Source organism: Phycodurus eques, chromosome 1 (genome assembly GCF_024500275.1).
Source record: "Phycodurus eques isolate BA_2022a chromosome 1, UOR_Pequ_1.1, whole genome shotgun sequence".
In the NCBI taxonomy this organism is placed as follows: domain Eukaryota; kingdom Metazoa; phylum Chordata; class Actinopteri; order Syngnathiformes; family Syngnathidae; genus Phycodurus; species Phycodurus eques.
The window spans coordinates 50,774,698-50,795,636 of NC_084525.1; the positions used below are offsets into that span (position 1 = coordinate 50,774,698).

General features: G+C 43.3%; 1 protein-coding gene across 1 annotated transcript; it reads left to right on the plus strand.

Moving 5' to 3' along the window:
- The first annotated feature begins 7,405 nt into the window (after positions 1–7,405).
- bhlhe23 (basic helix-loop-helix family, member e23) lies at positions 7,406–8,802 on the plus strand. Its single transcript, XM_061670316.1, has one exon. It carries the CDS (start codon positions 7,664–7,666, stop codon positions 8,348–8,350), a length of 687 nt encoding a protein of 228 aa, XP_061526300.1. The 5' UTR covers positions 7,406–7,663; the 3' UTR covers positions 8,351–8,802.
- The last annotated feature ends 12,137 nt before the right edge of the window (positions 8,803–20,939 follow it).

The following is a 20,939-nucleotide window of genomic DNA, read 5'->3' on the forward strand; positions in this document are numbered from 1 at the left end:
GCCATGGTGACACTGAGTCGCATTGAGCAGGCTTTCAAAGCATCATGTATTTTTAGTTAGTATGTTGACACTTTTGTGAATGTTATGAAGCTTTTAATGCTGCCTCCGGCAGGAAGAAAGGTATGGGCTGAAATATGCGCCAGCAGGAACTGAATTTGAATCATTTATATTTGAATTTGAATTTCTATACTTGAATATATTTTTTAATCAGTTTATTTAAAAGGGGACAATGCAATTTCATAAAAAAACATGAAATACACATGGTTAAAAAAGCCAGAATTAGCCAGAAGGCTAGTTTTCATAGTTTTCATTATTGCATTTGCAAACTGAATTTGAAAAACAGAATTTGAATTTGTGTTGTTTAATTTGAAACATTGCATTTAAAAACTGAATCTCAATAGTATAATTTGAAATTGAATTTATTAGTTTGAAACTGAAGTCCAATGAACTTGAAAGTGAATGTAAGATTTTTTTATCCGCAATGAAAATTATGTATTTCCACATTCAGTTAGATCATTTCGAATTCATTCATCCATCTATCAATTTTCTGAGCCGCTTCTCCTCACGAAGGTCGCGGGCGCGCTGAAGCCTATCCCAGCGATCATTGGGCAGGAGGCGGGGTACACCCTGAACTGGTTGCCAGCCAATCGCAAGGCACATACAAACAAACAACCATTTGCACTCACATTCACACCTACGGACAATTTAGAGTTGTCAATTAACCTACCATGGATGTTTTGGGGATGTGGGAGGAAACCGGAGTGCTCGGAGAAAACCCACGCAAGCACGGGGAGAACATGCAAACTCCACACAGGCGGGGCCGGGGATTGAACCCCGGGCCTCAGAACTCTGAGGCAGACGCTCTAACCAGTCGTCCAACGTGCCGCCTCATTTCAAATTGAGTTTGACAAATTCAATTTCAAATTAGCTGTGAAAGACATCTGGGAACTGTAACGAATAGCAATCAATCGGCGATACACAGATCTCGTCTTTGGCCAATCCGCGCCTTCGTTTTTTATCATGTGACAGAGGGACTCTCCAGAAAGTCAAATCATCTCACCGGCAATAGTATTTTAACCTTTATAGCACCATTGTTTAAACTCTGTAGAATGCATCATACGGCTGCATAAGGGCTGGACTCCAATTCATTCATGTAAACCCCCTAAATTCATCACGTACTTGAAGTTCAACTACTGGTTAACGGTATGCAGATTATAGGTAATGGGAAGTTTTGCTGCTGTCACATTCAATAAAGTGTCCAAATAACCCTTTTCAGACAAACCCTGACCCTAACCTAACCCTGTTGCTAAGTCCATCTGGCTTTGAATTTTTCCCAAAATTTGGCAAAAAGGACACATTCTTTTCATTTTTATCATACAAAATATGACAGAAGCGTGTGCAGTATCCCATCTTCTGAAAGTGACACAAGGAAATACAGGTACATCTAAATAAATTAGAATATATTTAATACAGTGGGTACAGAAAGTATTCAGACCCCCTTAAATTTTACTCTCTTTGTTATATTACAGCCATTGGCTAAAATCATTGAAGTTCTTTTTTTCCTCATTAATGTACACACAGCACCCCATATTGACAGAAAAAAACGGAATTGTTAACATTTTTGCTGATTTATTATAAAAGAAAAACTTAAATATCACACAGCCATAAGTATTCAAACCCTTTGCTGTGACTCTCATATATAGAACTCGGATGCTGTCCATTTCTTCTGATCATCTGTTAGATGGTTCTACACCTTCATTGGAGTCCAGCTGTGTTTGATTATACTGATTGGACTTGATTAGGAAAGCCACACCCCTGTCTATATAAGACCTCACAGCTCAGAGTGCATGTCAGAGCAAATGTGAATGATGAGGTCAAAGGAACTGCCTGAAGAGCTCAGCGACAGAATTGTGGCAAGGCACAGATCTGGCCAAGGTTACAAAAAAATTCTGCTGCACTTTACATTCCTAAGAGCACAGTGGCCTCCATAATCCTGAAATGGAAGACGTTTTGGACGATCAGAACCCTTCCTAGAGTTGGCCGTCTGGCCAAACTGAACAATCGGGGGAGAAGAGCTTTGGTGAGAGAGGTAAAGAAGAACCCAAAGATCACTGTGGCTGAGCTCCAGAGATGCAGGCGGGAGATGGGAGAAAGTTCTAGAAAGTCAACCATCACTGCAGCCCTCCACCAGTCGGCTTTATGGCAGAGAGGCCCGACTGAAGCCTCTGCTCAGTGCAACACACATGAAAGCCCGCATGGAGTTTGCTAAAAAAAAAAACACCTGAAGGACCTCAAGATGGTGAGATTCGCTGGTCTGTTGAGACCAAGATAGAAATTGTTGGCCTTAATTCTAAGTGGCATGTGTGGAAAAAACCAGGCACTGTTCATCACCTGTCCAATACAGTCCCAACAGTGAAGCATGGTGGTGGCAGCATCATGCTGTGGGGGTGTTTTTCAGCTGCAGGGACAGGGAGACTGGTTGCAATCGAAGAAAAGATGAATGCGGCCAAGTACAGGGATATCCTGGACGAAAACCTTCTCCAGAGTGCTCAGGACCTCAGACTGGGCTGAAGGTTCACCTTCAAACAAGACAATGACCCTAAGCACACAGATAAAATACCGAAGGAGTGGCTTCAGAACAACTCCGTGACTGTTCTTGAATGGCCCAGCCAGAGCCCTGACTTAAACCCAATTGAGCATCTCTGGAAAGACCTGAAAATGGCTGCCCACCAACCTTCACCATCAACCTGACAGAACTGGAGAGGATTTGCAAGGAGGAATGGCAGAGGATCCCCAAATCCAGGTGTGAAAAAATTGTTGCATCATTCCCAGAAAAACTCATGGCTGTATTAGCTCAAAAGGGTGCTTTGACTAAATACTGAGCAAAGGGTCTGAATACTTATGGGTGTGTGATATTTCAGGTTTTCTTTTTGAATAAATGTGCAAAAATTTTAACAATTCCGTTTTTTTCTGTCAATATGGGGTGCTGTGTGTCATTAATGAGAAAACAAAATTAACTTAAATGATTTTAGCAAATGGCTGCAATATAACAAAGAGCGAAAAATTTAAGGGGGTCTGAATACTTTCCTTACCCACTGTATACATAATAGACAGCAGATGACCCTAGATGGTTTTTAATAGCTGGAAAATCCACAGCCTGAAGCATCACGCAGTTCCACTACAAATTTGAGAGCAATAAGTCACACCTCTAGTAATCTGCAGGCTTCTGTTGCATATTTTATTGGAGCATGTCAGCTCAATAAATTAGAATAAATCAATTCTAATTTATTGACATGTACCTGTCATGCAAATCAAGATCGAAACTAACCGTAGATCACAGCGCAGAAGTCAACCGCAATTATGATTTATGCAATTATGTCGACAACTCTATCTGTCATTCACACGTGCAGACAATTTGATCTTTCATTGAACCTAACACATGTTTTTGGAATGTGGGAGGAATGTGGAATACCTGGAGAGAATCAACACAAGTGGGAGAACAAGCAAACTCCACACAGAAAAACTGATTAACCCGTACTGAGTTATCCACTGACAACTTCATATTTTACCCGGCACCAAATACTTTTCTGCCGCCTAGTGGCCAAGAAAAAAAACTTGACATGCTTACCACTAATAAGGAAGTTCAATTACAGTGTGGGTTTGTTTATGTGCTGCAGTGCCATATATGGTTTGGTGTATCTGCGTGGATTTTTGCTCCACCCTTGCAGATAAAATAATACTTTATTTATGTTATAAGATGTTGGAGTGTGTCAGCGGGAATTTTGTGTCCATTCATCCAGAAGAACATTTCTCAGGACAGAGGTCATTCACGGCAGGCTTTAAGTGAAGATTGCTGATCATCATAATCTTGAAACTAAGCTTAATCTTGAAGCCTTTAAATAAGGTGAAGTCGGTACGGGTAAAGCTTCACCACTCTCCGAAGCATCCGCTGAATGGAGCTGTTGTTGATACTGAGATTCAAGCAGTGGTACTAGTCGCTGCCCTTCGGCCACGTTTTATCAAGAGCAGAACCTGTTTTAGGATACTTGCCATGGATAGTGGAAATTGTACTGCGCGTCAGAGCAGCATGACAGCCATAAAGCTTCTAACACTGGCACAGAACTGCACTCGGGGAAATAAAAACTTTGTGCCAGGTGGCAATTTTGCAACGCTGCTCCAATGTCAGTTGGTGAGCCATGAGCAAGGGAAGGAAACACTTACAAAAACTGCAAAACCTAAGATGTCAAATGCTAATGACCCTCATCTGTCTGAATGGAACCTGAAAGAAAATAGGGGAAAAAGAGTCAAAGTGCATATTCATATGTCATTTTCATATAATTCAAGACAATGATCAGCAAATGCCTCCTATGGTCAGATAATTTGAATAGCAGCACAAGAAACAATTCATTTTTCATTTGATTTTGTTCTCCCTCTTTTTTAAAGAATTGTCCTGGAATTCATATGTTCTTCCTGTTCTTCTGCAGGGTCTCTCTAGGCTCCCTGGTTTCAAAAACATCAGGTACCAGTAAAAAAAAAAAATAATAATAATAATAATAATAATAAATTGACTCGTACTGGTCACTGAGAACCTAAACTGTCCCTAAGTGTGAATGTTTGTTTGTCTATATGTGTCGCTACTGATATTGACAGGAGAAACTAACTTCGCTGTGAGCCCAAACAAGCTATTTTGTTTGTTGTAATAGACAGAGACTAGCAGTTTGTCATATTTACTGATAGATGGCGCTAAATCCTAAACTTTGCCAAGAGCAGGCCCTGAGACAAGAATGTTCTTTCTTTTCTTTCTCTCTGTACCACATTGTCAGTGTAATGTCGTGCTCTTTGGAAGTGAGGTGGTGAGGTAGCAAGTAAGACAACATTCAGAGTGTCATACACTGATTCAGATGTTTCAAATGCAGAAATTAAAATATGCCCAGGTGGAAAGAAAAAATATTGTAATATTTTTCGGAGTCAAACAAATAAGCTCTAGTGGAGAGACAGATTTCTAAAACACAATATTTCTGACAAAAGTCCACAGTTGCATCACTATTGAATAGAATTGTCTAGCTATCGCGGTACTTGACTTCATTTCCGGCGGCACGGTGGAAGACTGGTTGGAGCGTCAGCCTCACAGTTCTGAGGACCCGGTCCCGCCTGTGTGGAGTTTGCATGTTCTCCCCGTGCCTGCGTGGGTTTTCTCCGGGCACTCCGGTTTCCTCCCACATCCCAAAATCATGCATTAATTGGAGACTCTAAATTGCCCGTAGGTGTGAATGTGAGTGCGAATGGTTGTTTGTTTGTATGTGCCCTGCGATTGGCTGGCAACCAGTTCAGGGTGTACCCCGCCTCCTGCCCGATGATAGCTGGGATAGGCTCCAGCACGCCCGCGACCCTAGTGAGGAGAAGCGGCTCAGAAAATGGATGGATGGATGGACTTCATTTCCCATACCCACTTAATAGAATTTGTTGAGGCAGAAGAATGTGGGGGAAGAAAACAAAAAAACAACAAACAAACAAAAACATCAGATTTGGCAAGTGTGGACAGACAGAACTGGAGAGGATGTAAAGGCAATGGACCACCGCACCCAAGGCTGTGGTGTCCTTGAGCAAGGCAGCGTTCCCCTGAAGTGCCACCTAAAGTAGCCCCCTGCTTGTGTGTCACTAACTGTGTGTGTTTGCGGTGTTCACCACTGTGATGGTTAAAAGCAGCTTTTTGGAACCTATCCTCCTTTATTTGCAGAAAAAAAACTTGCCTATTTGTGATTTTCCGTAATGTGGCCCACAAAAAAAGTCAGAAAATTATCTTTTTGTTTTGTAGCAAAATACTTCCTACAGTAAATAATGATATTTATTGTATTGTCGCATCTCTTTAATTAAGACAAGGAATGGTTACTGTCTGCCACCAACACCCCCAAAAACATCAAACTTGGCGTCCGCTGCGAAAGGCAGAAGGTCGTTCATCTAATCACAATTCTAAGCGGTGTTAGACGTGTTTGGCAGTCAGCGGAAGTGGATGGATAAGATGGCGGTTGATTTGGTTAACGATTGATTCGGCGAACTAAGACTAAACGCGGCATCCAAACGAGTGGAATAAAATTAAAACAACTCAGTAGAGCATCGCTGTATCTTTCTGCAACTGTTAGCTCATGTTGTCACAGCGTGGATCCAGCGGTTTCGGGTCAGTAAACACCGAATCGCGAGGCGTTTTAGAGCTAGCGACCCCCATTGATGTAACTCCAGCGCTTTGGTGCGAAGTCAAATGTTCATTGTTTTACACCGGACTGCAAGCACGACAGTAATTCTTTATCATTATCATCATCATCAGACTGTACATCGTGTGTGTGTTCTTAGCTGTAGGCTGGTTACTGCACTATATTTTTAAGGGTACAGTGATGTTTAAAAACATTTGTTTAATGGTTTAAAATGCTATATGTGCGGAAATTCACTATTCGCGAATACCGGGTGTCCTGTACACGTGTTTTAAGGCAGGACTTGCGCACACCACTTAAGTTGAAATACAGATACTTTCTCTCATAAAACTACAATGATTCGACTCCTTTACCCCCCAAAAAGTAAAAAAGTACTGAAATGTACTGAGGTACAAAAGTAAACATGCTTTTTTTTTTTTTTTTTACTGTCCATTATATATGATGGCACACGGTAATTTAGCTTTGCTATGAAATCCTTTCCTGTCAGAAAATGGAATCAATGTTTACCCAAGCCACCATTCAGTACCTAGTGATAGCACTGAAGAGTAAGAGTACTTGCTGCATGTGTTTCTTCTTCTTATTATTATTATTGATTTTATCTATATATTTATTTATTTTAGGCTGGCACAAGACAACGTAAAAAAATTCAAAAGATAAGGCCGTGGATGGGGAATATCTTGCTTCTCCAAATCTGTTGCATCATAGTCAGTAATTCTCCCTGGTTGGTTCCTGCGGTCGCTGTTTTTTTTAAAAACGTATAATTCTCCAAGATCACAATCAACCGATTCAATCAAGAGCTGTCTCAATTTATCTTTGTGTGTGTGTTGTCATCCATGGAAGTTGAAAAAAAGCAACAACCTTTGACAAAAGATAAAATTGATCGGTTTTAGTTCAAGAAAAATCAAGAGGCTACTGTAAAGTACAGATAGCTGTAAAACCAATTTAAGTACAGTAACTTAGCACTTGGTTACTGCCCCACCACTGCACGTGTTGTGTGTCATAAAGCGCACAATGAAGTGGACTACGCTATCACTTTGCGTTCCAACGATTCCACGGCGACTAAAGACTGGAGGAGAGTCGCTGCAGTTAATTAAAAAGTCGCCCTGATTGGACGAGCGAGTAATCCCGGCGGGCGTCGCGCGCCTACTAACTAATTTGCGTGCGCGAGGCAAGAGGCGAGGGAGGGGAAGCGAGCGCACGTACGCCACCGTCACTTGTGGACAAGTTGGATCCCAACTTGTTGTTGTGGTTGCGGTCGTTGTTGCTCGCTTGCGGTGGCGGCGGCGGCGGCGAGCTGTGCGCGCAGCAGCGATCGAGGAGCGGCGCGCACATGTAGACGCGTTCACAGTCCTCACAGCAGTCTCCTTGTGCAAGACGCACGGAGAGGGCTTCCCAGTCCCAGAAAGAAACGGGAAGTAGACGTTTTTTTCTTTTCTTTCTTTCTTTCGGGAGCTAAGATGAACGCCAGCGACGAGAACCTGCTCAAGTCCATCAGCAACGACGCGCTCCTCGACCTGACGCAGCGCTACGGTCAGTCGGCCTTCGGCTTCGGCGCCGGCCACGGCCCCGGAGCCCCCGGCCGCTTCCCGCTCACGCCGGCCGCCGACTTCCTCACCGGGCAGACGGCCAAGTCCAACGAGAGTGGCGGGGAGCACACCAGCGACGACGACGACGGCTTCGACTCGCTGGAGTCCCGCAAAAGAGGCGCGCCCTTCGGGGACGACAAGCCCGGGGGTCCCCTGGCCAAGAAGTCCAAGGAGCAGCGCTCCCTGCGGCTCAGCATCAACGCCCGGGAGAGGCGGAGGATGCACGACCTGAACGACGCGCTGGACGGCCTGAGAGCCGTCATCCCGTACGCCCACAGCCCGTCGGTGCGAAAACTCTCCAAAATAGCGACTCTCCTCCTGGCCAAGAACTACATCCTCATGCAGGCTCAGGCTCTGGAGGAGATGCGGCGACTGGTGGCCTACCTCAACCAGGGACAGAGCCTGACTTCGCCCATCCCCGCCGCCCTGACGCCCTTCGGCCAGGCCGCCGCCGTCTACCCCTTCTCGGGCTCGGCTCTGGCCGGCTGCGCCGACAAGTGCTCCAACTTCTCGGGAACGCCGTCCGCTCTCTTTAAACATTGCAACGACAAACCTTGACGCGCTTCCGTGCGCTCTCCTTCCCCGAACTTTTTAACTTTCCCTCTCCCGCTAATTTTGATTGAAATCATTCTGTGTGCATAATTCCGACGAATTGATGCTGCGATGTCTCGTCCTGATTGATGAACTATTTAGGCCTTGTCACTTTCTTGCTCGCCCCGAATTACGCAGAGCAGTTCACGATGAAATAAAAGTGAATTATCAATTCATTCATCTATGCAAAAGTCAAATCATTCAAGCTCGACTATTATTTACAATTATTACAAAAAGTAGGAATGGATTTCCCTTTACTGATGTTTTAATGCTTGATATTTCCCCCCGCCCCTCCCCAAAAATAATTGACGACTTTTTATTTTTGAAGGTCTTGCACATGTCACATGATTGTATTGTACAACTGTGAAAATAAGCCCGACTGTACTAATAAGGCTTTACATTCATGGCCTGTAAGGAAAAGCGTTTTTTTTTTTTTTTTTTTTTTTTTTCTGGGGGGGTTGTGTCGCGAAATGAACTTCATAAATTGTTTACATGTGTTTAGAATTAAACATCATATCTATATGCTCGTAGTCGCTTTGATTCATTTTCAGCATCCTTTCAGCTCTGTATTTGCTCTTATTTTGCATAAAGTAAATAATAAATGCACACTTGAAATGCCCGCATAAACGAGTCAAGTATACTTTTTCTTTAAACCAAATAAAATATAATAATAATAATAATAATAATAATAATAACAATTGGAACCGTACCTAACAAATCCATCGCCATTGAAATAATTTGGGGGTGGACTGTTTTGACTGAATCTCCATGCCTTGATGACTTGGCAACTTTGTTTTCTTGCATGAGAAGCCCAATGACATGAAGAGATTGGTCCGAACGAGCTCGGTGGGGCTGGTGGGCCCACTTTGGTACCCGAGGGTCGTGGGTCGTGGTGGTGGAGGGGGCGAGCACACAAGAGCCGCCCCGGGGCCACCCAGGACCTGTCTCTGGGTATTTGGCTGATCGCAGGCTCCCATGGCGGCCTCTTCCATCCCGGACAGCATATTAACACGATTTCAGATCCTGTCTGCGGAGAACGTTGCTTGTTTGCATACATCTGCATGGGCGGTGAATTTGGAAAAACACCTTGACAGTAAACACACAGTCAAGCACTTTTTTCCCCTTTGTTTTCTTTTGTTACCGACCTGATATTGATTTTGTTGTGCGTTAGATTATTATTATTTTTTTATTATTATTGTATCCAATATTCATGTCAGCTTGTCTATATGACATATAGTAAACCTATTAGTTTTTTTAAATATTGGGACTGTTGAACTGTTCTCAATATATTACGCAAGACATTGAGTCGAGGAGTGTCCCTTTCTGCAATTTAGCTGCTTGTCACAACAACAGCCCCCCCCCCCCCCCCCCCCCCCGTGGCATCTTAAGTTGCCCCCCTTGGATGACAATTGTCTTGTCAGGGATATGATGTGACAAACAGTGCCCATGATGCCCGCGCCCTGCGCGCCATCACTCTCTCCACTGCCTTGTTGTCATAAATGAGACGGTTGCCTTTTTAAAATTGTTTTGATTTTTTTCATTTTTTTTTTTCATTTGGTGCAAGAAGGGGCTGCATGGAGTCACTTTTCTTAAGTGTACATTAGGCCTCGGTGAAAATGTAAATGATTGTTTTCCACTCATTATGTCAGTGGTGGCAGTCATTTGAAACATTATAGCCAACTTGATTATATGTGCACATAATAATCACCCTATTTCTTACGCGTCATACATTTGCTTGATAAATAGCTAATTGTTGTCCCTTTGTTTCAATTTCAAGTGTATTCATCTGGCTGTGATTGGATTTGACGAGATTTTTCTGCTATATGGACTTCTAGAGTGGCTTGTTAATGCTCATGCCATAATTAATGATTGCAACTTGCTGTGAAAATGCAGAAAAATAAACGTGGTGGTCATTTTGCCTAACTGATTTGGCTTCAAATGATCATTAGCGCCACTGCACCACATTCTTGCTGTGCAGTCTATACCTATAACTCCTTTTTTATGTTTTAATACTCATGTATATAAAGTGAAGTACTGTACCAGCAGAACAGAACCCGGTAGGAGTGGAAATATATTATATTGTGTGATTTAGTCTTCACGTAGACCAGTCCTGTCAGTGCACTCGCCTTCTGCCGACAGCCCGGCATGGTGCAGGAGTATACGGACAGACTGTGTGATGTCTGTAAACATTTGTGTTTGCTCCCAGTGGGATGGATAGAGAGTGATTTCATTAGCGCGGCTCCAAGCTTTGAGGTATGTTTGTGTGCTTTTTCTCCAACCCGATGCTATGGTACTAAAACCATATGCCCTTAAGTGCGTGCCTCTGCCTAATGCTTCTGACAGCGCTGTTTTCTCTAATTAAGTTCTCTTCATGTGCGAGCTTATGTGTCTGATGCACATTGTACCACACATACTGTACCAACAACTGCGGGCCTCCGAGGAAAATGAGCATGCTTCAGCTCTTATTATGCTTACCGTGGAGGACCAAAGGGGGTTTAAAACATTGTGTTTTTTTGTTTGTTTGTTTGTTTCTTATTCAAATGAGCAACTATAGCTGTAGCTTCAGTAATGGGGTTTTTGTGGGGTGCTCTCAGGTCATAGGTGAGGTCAACAGTGGAGCCGGTAGAAAAGGGTGCCCGTGCCCAATGAAGACCATCGCCCATAAAAAAAAACGGAGCCTGCAACGTTCCCTCAGTGACGTCACGGTGCCTTCGTCCCTCCCAGCCCCGCCTTGTCGGAAAGGATGAGCGGGTGAGTCAGTCGGTTCCGAGGAGCTACGTGATTCGGGGTGACGTTGCTGCGAGTACGGCGAAACAGGTCGGGCCCTTCATTCGTTAATCTAAGCGAGGGGAGGGTGTGTGTGTGTGTGTGTGTGTGTGTGTGTGTGTGTGTGTGTGGGTGGGTGGGGGGGGGGGGTGTCTGGTTCCATGTGTCTGTGTGCATTGTGTTTGTGTGTGTGTTCATATGGCCGCAAGAGCCTCTAAACAGGGCAGCTGGGCAAAAAAGCGTTTTGCCTTAACCGCCACAAGGCACCTGACACCACATGGTAGGCCCAGACAGCGTGGAAGGGACTAAATTAGGCAGTGTATGACAGTGCACTAGCGGGTGATAATGCCTTTGCTGAGCGTGATTTACTACACTTACAGTGGATATAGAAAGTCGATACACCCCTGATCAAATGTCATGTTTTGGGGATTGCAAAAAAAAACCAAATGTGACCAAGATAATTATTTCAAAACCTTTCCCACCATTAATGTGAGTTATAATCTGAACAACTCAATTGAAAAAAAAAAAAAAAAGAAATCATCTTTGCGACAGGTGAAGTAAAATTTCACAAGTGTGCACACCCTCTTATAACTGGCGATTTGGTTGTCTTCAGAACGAACCAATCGCATTCCAGATCATGTTAAATGGGAGCATCAGCACACACGTCCTGTCCGATAAAGTGCCTCTGATCTAATCCAAATACATTTCTGATGTTCTGGTAGGCTTTTGCTGACATTTTTGTGTCACATCTTACAGTATAAAGGGATTGGAAGAAGGGTACAAAAGACTACCCAAAGACTACCCAAAGGATTCAACACAACATGGAACGCAGTGAAGATAGTCATAATCAAGAAGAAAATATGGCACAACAAGCACATTAACAAGAACTCCACATCCATCCAAAATTGATGAGAAGACAAGAAGAAAGCTGGTCAACGTGGCTGCAAAGAGGGCGACAGCAACATTGAAGGAGCTGCACGAATTGCTGGCAAGTACTTGCTGTTTAGTAAATGTAACAGCACATCTTCTTCATATGTCCGGGCTCTGGGAAAGTGGGGCACAACAGAATTTGCCCAGCTACATTTCTCAAAAACACACTAGAAATCTCCCAAACGCATGTGGGCAAATGTGTTATAGTTCAATGAAACTTAAACCTTTTTGCACATAATTCCAAAAGGTATATTTGGCTCTTTGTGATCAGTTGAGCAAGCTCTCTGAAGGACCTCCTCACCAATTTGTTGAACACTCACTCAGAAACGGCAGTGATTTTTGCCCCCCCCCCCCACACACACACTTCTATCGCCACGCTCATCACTCTCCCCATTTAGCTCTTAGTTTTGACAGAGGATAGGAGCTGACAAACGGGGGCATCCGTTACTGTAGTGATGCCTAATCTCTGTAATGGCCTCACAGATACCGGACTGGTGTTGTGCAAACACACACACACACACACACACACATGCACGCACACTTCAACTAGCTGGACAAGTGTGCATGTAAAGCCCTGAGGTCAAGTCTCATCTCTGTGCTCAGCCATTTGAACACACTGTAACCCCCTTTCACTCTCATAGTCGGCCTGTCTCATTCTCTAACACCCCCCCCCCCCCCCCCCCCCACCATACACACGTGCACACACGCGCAAACACACAGGGACCAGCACCCGTCTTCGTGTTCAGTACCAGCTGAGGAGCACCCTGATTTTGCGGGGAGCAGGGGGAGCTCGTTATCCTCATTAATTAATGACAAAAGCGATGTAATTGGCCATCCATAATCCTCCATGTGGAGACAGTGTGACAGGCGGAGAGGCTTCTAAACACACACAAACGCAGAAAATGTTCACCCTCGTGCGTGTCTCTAATAATGCACTTGAATATAACGAGACCGGCTCGTAATCACGTGCAAGTAAGGCGACATATATTTTGATGACATAAACGAACTGAAAGTATGTCACTTGACTGTTTCATTCTTATCCAGCCGGGGCATCACGGGAGGTTCCGCTGGGCCCAGAAACATGCCCCCCTAAACCGCCCCCTCCTTTGTCTCATCGCCAACTCCTTCTCCACATCTGAATGAGAAGACAAGATTAATAGCAGTTCCTGTCGCCGACTAGTCTAATTAAAAGCATCGGAACATGCGCGTGGCCAAGGATCAGTGGCTTTTAATGAGGAGCTTGTTGGCTGATTTGGGCCTCATTTTCTGCCTAATAAGGCCAGTTTAAGAAGTAATTTTGGTGGGATGTGACTCCTTTAAACCTGCTCATTATCAATGAGAGCGCTTCACTTAAGTACTTGAGGAAACGCTGTGTTTAATTAATATTGTGCCGGACACGTGGATTAGCTGACATGGCGGGGCGTGAGCAAACTGAGCTCAGGAGCGAAAATTGATGAAGAACTTTCAAGGGCACTGATTTCATTAAGCAGCTTCATTACAGCCCAAATAACTCTTCCTGTCATTGCACCGATTCGGTTTCACAAAGACATACTCGCTAAACAATCCCGAGGAGAGCTTCGCTGAGGGCACTTTTGCTTCGGGTGATCGCCATCACGTTCCCTTCTCTGAGCTTGTGCAATATTTGTTTCGCATTTTGCTCGTTTCCTTCTTGTTTTACTGCCAGAGTTCACCGACAGAGCTTTAAAGGTCAAGCAGTTTAAGGGCTTGAGAGCGTTGTAGCGACTTTCACTACGCACCAGGAACCCGCACACAACACGAAGAAGGCTTACGACCTCTTCATCCCATTGTGGTAATCTTCTTAGCTCCCCGACTCTGCTGTTCAATATGTAGAGTAGAGAGCAGAGCAGAGCCGGACTTGAAGGGCTTTAAGTGTCCGCGGGCTCAGTCGGTGGGATTTCTCTCTCCAGGACCAATTACCTCACGCAAAAACGGCTACAACATTGTGCTATAACATGAGGCGACTTTATTTTTTCATCCTTTTATTTTGACTTTTTATGCTAAAGCGGCTTTGTTCACAAAGAAGTGTTGTTTTCCCTTTTGTCTCCGGGCTTTCCTGTCAGTATCAATACAACAACAGTAGATATCGATCCGGCCGTGTCTCTGAGTGTGTTCATGTGCGTTTAAAGTTGGGATTTTTAATACGATGTGAATCTCAATATTCAATAATAAAGTCGAAATAAATAAAGTTGAGCTGTCGGTTAGATCCGGTGTTTGGAATTTTGTGGCTTTGCGCATTTAAAAAGAGGGACGTCTGCGCTGGTCTGTGCGTGTTCACAGCCGACTTCGATCCTGTCCAATCAAAGTGGCTCCTCTCATTCCCTTTAAATGCGCCGCATTAGTCTTGCATGGGGAAGCCTCTACGTGCAAGAGAGGACGCAGCGATCCGTGCGTGACTGGATCATTTAAAAAATATAATAATGGTGATAAAGATGATAATAATGCATTCAATGAATTGATTTCTGCGCCACAATAGGTAGGCACAAGTTTAGACTGACTTTCTGGGAAGTGAGGAAGAGGAGCGGGAGTGTGTGTCGAGACTCTAGAGAGATGAAGGCTGACAGTTGAGAAAAACACTAGTTGAATTTTTTGGGGCATGACTTCAACAGACAATAGACAGCTCAAAGAACTGTCACTGCTCATCTTCGTTTCTTTGTCCAAGCATATGCTACAAATACTTTATCACAACATCGCTTACTACTCTTCACTTGACACGACAACATTATTTTGCAGTCTCCTAAAAGTGTTGTCATCCATGTTTAACTTAAGTGTCTTCACACGGCTGATGCGGCTCCTACCCAGAAAGTAGATACCGGGCTGGTCATGTGGCATCGGTGTGTAGTATCGGAATATCTTTCCGAGCGCCAAGTACTTTACAGACATACAGTATCGGCACCGATACCAAACTGGTATCAGTATCGGTGCAACAGGACTGACAAAAATAGACAAACAAATGGACAATTTGTAATTTTGCAGAAGATGCAAAAGCCCGAATGACTGAGATGAGATGACCTACTGTAATAAAATAATGACAGGAAGACACATTTGTAATTATGTAATGTGTTGAAGGGGCCAACCAATCCTATTTTCCACACGTGAACGCTTCCCTGCAGGTTCTGTTTCATGAGGATGGACATCCCTTCCTGTAGAATTCCCAAACAAAGCCAAGAGGAGAGGCTGAAATTGAAGAAAGAAACATTTAGGGGGAAGAGCTAAATTGGGATAAAAACATGCTCACTCTAATCTGGACAACAGGGACCTGCTTACATTATTTTTGTCATGTCTTGTTGATAGTATTCATGTAGTACAACATCCTATCAGGTAATATCAGCCTGTGAAGGATTAGCACGAATAAGAGGGCTTTTATTCTGTTTCGCGGAAGCGATAATTCCTTTGAAATATTTTAACATTTTCATTCTAATATGGAAATTGTTTTTTTCTTTTTTTTTTTTTTTTAAATCCGGATATTTCTTGAGGACACAGTGATATAAGAGCATTTTTTATGATTGAAAGATGCAGTCCCAGATGCTGCATGACCGAGAGCAAATGTTCCAGCTGAAGGCTCTGATATAACAGCATTAAGAAAAATTTTTTTTTAAAAAAGACTTACAGTATTTTTTTTTTGTCACCTTCATATATGAGAGTGTTAGCTTAAAGCAGCTAATGCTAATGCCACCGTGGTTAATAGAAGAGCTCAGGATAAGCCGCAATTCGACTACCTTGTTATTTCCTGTTCATAGAATGCAAATAAGAGGATAATAACACAGAATGTGATCCGCGGAGATAGTTATTGTTCTCCAATTGTTTTCGGTCCAACAACAGGAAAACACCTCTTGTTTGTGTCTGAGTTGGCACCTGCTGTTTTGTTGTTTTGCTTTTGCGTAGTGGAAATCCTCATCTCATCAAAGTTTTGTTCTCACTTATTTCCCAAATGAAAGGTTACCGTTTGCATGCCTCTGTTGATCTGTCATTGCTGACCTTCTAGAGTGTTCTCAGTGGTCCTACAGATGTCCCCCAGGTCGCCTGTCTCAAGGTTGATCGGTGGCGAGGATGGACAAGAGGCCGCTGCCCGTCAGAGCCCGGACTGCGTTTGTGTCGAGGTGTTCGTTGTTCGCGGGTTTAATTAGGCAATGCTGTCAATGGAGAATTGGAAAAAGCTGCGGATGAATGACGTGATTGTGTCATCTCGGCCACCAGGGTGACAATGTTGCGCAAAGTGATGCACCAGTTCAGCTCAGACAGGGCGGAGGGTGAAGACAGGGTCACATTGGTATTATCTATGAACGAGTGTGTGTGCCCGCGTGCTTGTGTGTGTGTGTGTGTTAATGGAGCCCCATAACGTAACACTGTTGGTTTAGGTCACCTGCCGTTCCCTCTGTTGTGTTAAGGATTATCCCAGGAAGTGAACTGGAGCAACAATAATGTGAGGCATGCCTCTTACAGTACAGTTTTCTAATCTGACCATATCTATTCCTAATATGAGCACAGAGGGAATTGACATTTTGACACCGCATTCTACAATATTTCATATTAAATGTGTCTTGTAAATTTGGCACACCAACTCAGAAGAGTGTTGTTAACAACCCTGCCATATTTGAATAATTTAAAAAAAAGAAAACACCAAATGACCAATTTACCAGATGAGGCTGCAAATTGGCTTTGTGCAGCACCGCAACAACGAGGCGCTCTAAAGTTGTCACAAAGCTCATGTTCACACGCTGACTGTCACTTCAGACTTTTTAATAACATATTCCCTCGCTCTGACGGCTTCTCTCCTTGACGTTCGCACACTCACGGCCGACAACGAGGCACTCTAAAGCACACACGCCATCCCGAAGCATACGCTGGCTATCAAGTCAGACTTTAAAAAATAGATATTTTATCCCTCCTTACAATTTTGCCTTTATTTGCATGACATGCGCATGTCTATTTACATTTCTATAAATACTTCATCTGTCTCATGTTAAAGTCATGACTTGAAAATAATCAGTGTTTATCTATTTTTAAATAAAAGTAAATCAGCCAAAATAGTCAACAGATACTGAAATAGTACATAATTAGAATTCAATGATATTTTATTTATTACGCTACATTAATATTTAGTTTTTTGGACAGGTGCCTCTGTGCTCTGATTAAAATCCTTTTAGTCTCCGACCACCCCCGACCACCGCTCCCAAAAAAGCTTGCAAGTAAATAAATTATTACCTTTCCAGAATGAAAATGTTAAAAAAAAGACTAATCCCATCAATCGTAATCTCTCTTTTATTAATATTGCAAACAACCAAAACCTTGTTTTGTGATCCAAGCTGGGGAATTACACGGGACACATGCAATCACACACACACACACACACACACACACACACACACACACACACACACACACACACACATGCTGACTTGTGATCTTTCTTATAAGGTGAACATGGGATTTCTGCTAATGTCCTTGCTCCATTTTCCTTTTAATCACGACAATGGGATGAGACAAGCTGGCGGGTCAGGCTTGGTTGGCCTGACTCGGTTGATTGTTCTGATTGACTTGTCTTTGTTTGGCAGATATGTAATATAGTCTGCTTTAAGAGGATTTGATGAGGGGAGGAGGGAGGTTATTGTGGGATTTTATCATGGTGGCGGAGGTGAACCTGTTCTTGTCCACCTACACACAGTATTTGATGTCTGTCTTTGTTTATGTTCAAAAGTACACTGCAAGCGTGCCAAAAGCCGTGCGTTCGTCTTCCCATTAGTATGACAGGTATCATTAGCTTGATAAATGGCCACACTTGCATGGGGAGCCTCTTGAAGAAAGTAATATATGCAGTGGATATAAAAAGTCTACACACCCCTGTTCAAATGGCAAGTTGAATTGAACACAAAATGAGAGATTTCAAAACTTTTCCCAACATTAATGTAACCTACAACATGTACAACTCAAAGGAACAAAACGTCTTTTCAAGACGTGAGGGAAAAATAAACAACTGAAATAATGTGGTTGCAAACGTGTGTACACCCTCTTATAACTCGGATGTGACTGTGTTCAGAATTAACCAATCATATTTAAACTCATTTTAAAAGGGAGTCAGCACAAACTTGCCATCATTTAAAATGCCTCTGATTGACACCAAATACATTTCAGATGTTCTAGTAGGCTCATTGAGTTGAGGTTGGTTATCTTTTGTTTTTGTTTGTTTGTTTTGCTTAATAACAGAAGCCTGAAGGTTTTGTGCTAACACTGACTGCTATTTCGAACTGTTCATATTTCCTTTCACCTTGTCAAAGGCCAGTTGAAGAAAAAAAGCCAAAACATCCTGCTGCCACCACCATGCTTCATTGTAGGTATGGTTTTCTTTTGGTGATGAACAGAGCTGTGTTTGTGCAAAAGATACTTTCGGGAGGATGGCCGAAATGTTCCGCCTTGGTTTCATTGGACCATAACACATTTTCTCAAGTGTTTGGAATACCTTGGACAAGGTGGAGGGAATTATGAACAGTTTGAAAAAGCAGTGAGAGCAGTTCAGGCTTCCCCTAGAAAGTAATTGTCTACTAGACAATGAAAATGCTACCAGAACATTTGAACTTTATTTGGGGTAAATCAGAGGAAATTTAAATGATGGCAGATGTATGTTGAAACCTATTTAAAATCAATTAGAACAAGACTGGGCGGCACGGTGGTTGACTGCTTAGAGCGTCTATCTCACAGTTCTGAGGTCCAGGGTTCAATCCCCGGCCCCGCCTGTGTGGATTTTGCATGTTCTCCCTGTGCCTGCGTGGGTTTTCTCCGAGCACTCCGGTTTCCTCCCACATCCCAAAGACATGCGTGCTAAGTTAATTGACGACTCTAAATTGCCCGTAGGTGTGAATGTGAGTGCGAATGATTGTTTGTTTCTATGTGTCCTCCGATTGGCTGGGAACCAGTTCAGGGTGTACTCCGCCTCCCGCCCGAAGATAGCTGGGATAGGCTCCAGCACTCCCGCGACCCTTGTGAGGATAAGCGGCTCAGAAAACGGATGGATGGATGGATGGATGGATATTCATTAGATTGCATAGATAGCACTGTGATGGGTAAAATGCAGAGAACAAATTTTGTGTGCATGCATGCATGTTCATGATAAAAAAAAAAAAAAAAAAAGGTCATTCTTTAGACAGACGGTTTGAAGGTTGTATACTTCGACCACGTGTGACACATGGAAGCATATGGAGCATAAAGGTGTCCCAGCAGAGCAGAAGCACTAAATATGTCCAAATATGCGCAGGGTTAGTTATATAGGACCGGTCTGACCGTCTGTCTCTATCTGGGGATTAAGCAGACAGAGGTGGTGGGGTGACCCCTTTTCCCCTCTCATGTTCACTCTCCTTCTTCCATTCTCACTCTCTGCTTTCTCATTAATAGTTGTATCAGGAATCATCTGCACCCCCACCACTCGCCCGCTACCAAACATAATCACCCCATGCAGATGGACACATCTACGGTAATTTGCACAGTGTGTGTGTGTGTGAGTGTGTGTAAGAGTGAATGATATAGCGAGTTGGGAGGGGGGTCTTAAGCCAAGCATTAGCTTTGCTCAGTTTGTGGGTTTTCCCCGCATCAGCAGCCCTATTATTTCCAGAAGAGCCTGTAGGGGGCCCGCCGTTCCCGAGCCAACGCGCCAACTGTACACTCGCCACTGTGTTGGCATGACACTTGAATTTCAGTTGGGGGAAATAAGACGGCAGCTTCCTGCTACCTCCGCATAAACAGTCGCACTTACAATGAGCTTATAGTTCCTGGGTGTAAGCACTACAATATTATTATACATTTTTAACTGTGTGCCCTTAATTGCTTAATCCTCTTATGACGCAATGCTCTGAAAAAAAAAAACAGGGTCATCTCTCTCTCTCTCGCTCTCTCTCTCTTGTTTGTCTGTGTTTGTGTATTACGTACTGTATATCATGAGAAAATAATCCGTAGGTTTGTGTGTTTCTAATCACATCAATTGCAACAGACGAAATCAGACACGGTACCACCGAACATTTCCCACACTCTCATTAAGGTCACGTCGGGATATCTTCATGTGGGCCTGCAATTTTTCAAAAATATTGTGCACCAACAACGAAGTCAGAAATACACAAAGTGTCGACGGGTATCTGAAATTAATAATAAAATAAAAATTTTTTTTAAAAAGTCTTGGAGCGTTTTGGTTGTGATGAGTGCACATGGCTGTTCGGGTGCGACTGCTTGGTTTATCATTAGATGTTGGCCCAGTCGGGCTCAACTCAGATTGCACCAGATTAGGAGATGGGGCACTCAGAGAGCAACTATGATCCATATTAAAGCTGCATAAAATGAAAATTGCAAAGATTTAAAGGCAGATCATAGGCCGCAGAGAATTTAATCACAACCTGGCAGTGTGTGCATGTGTGTGCGCGTGGACGGAGCACAGTGACATGAGGATTATGGATGTAGGCTGTATTTACTTTATCAAGCGCTGCTCCGAGATGTATCACAAATGTTTTAGTGGCGCTGCACTGTCTGGGTTTTTTTTATTTTTTATTTTTTTTATTTGAAGATTACCCCCCGCCCCCCTCCTTCAAAACTAACAGACATTAATTTGTTCTGTGTTGGTGTGAGTGGGCGAGAGAGTGTGTGTTCATGTGTGAGCGCAGCCGGGATGATACTGTTGCAGTATCCTCAACACTTGTAATCCCCCGAAAGCTTTAAATACTGCCACTGTGCATTCACTGCACGGTTGCATGTACACTCTACTTCTTTACTTTGAAGACTCTGTAAAGTGAATTAAAAGATGTGTTTATAAATACATGACAGTGTACATGTTTGAAGATAACTGCTGTAAACGTTTGCAAAGAGT

What these genes read in the sequence shown, in the direction of transcription:
- bhlhe23 (XM_061670316.1), top strand. Translation starts at nt 7,664, where the DNA reads ATGAACGCCAGCGACGAGAACCTGCTCAAGTCCATCAGCAACGACGCG.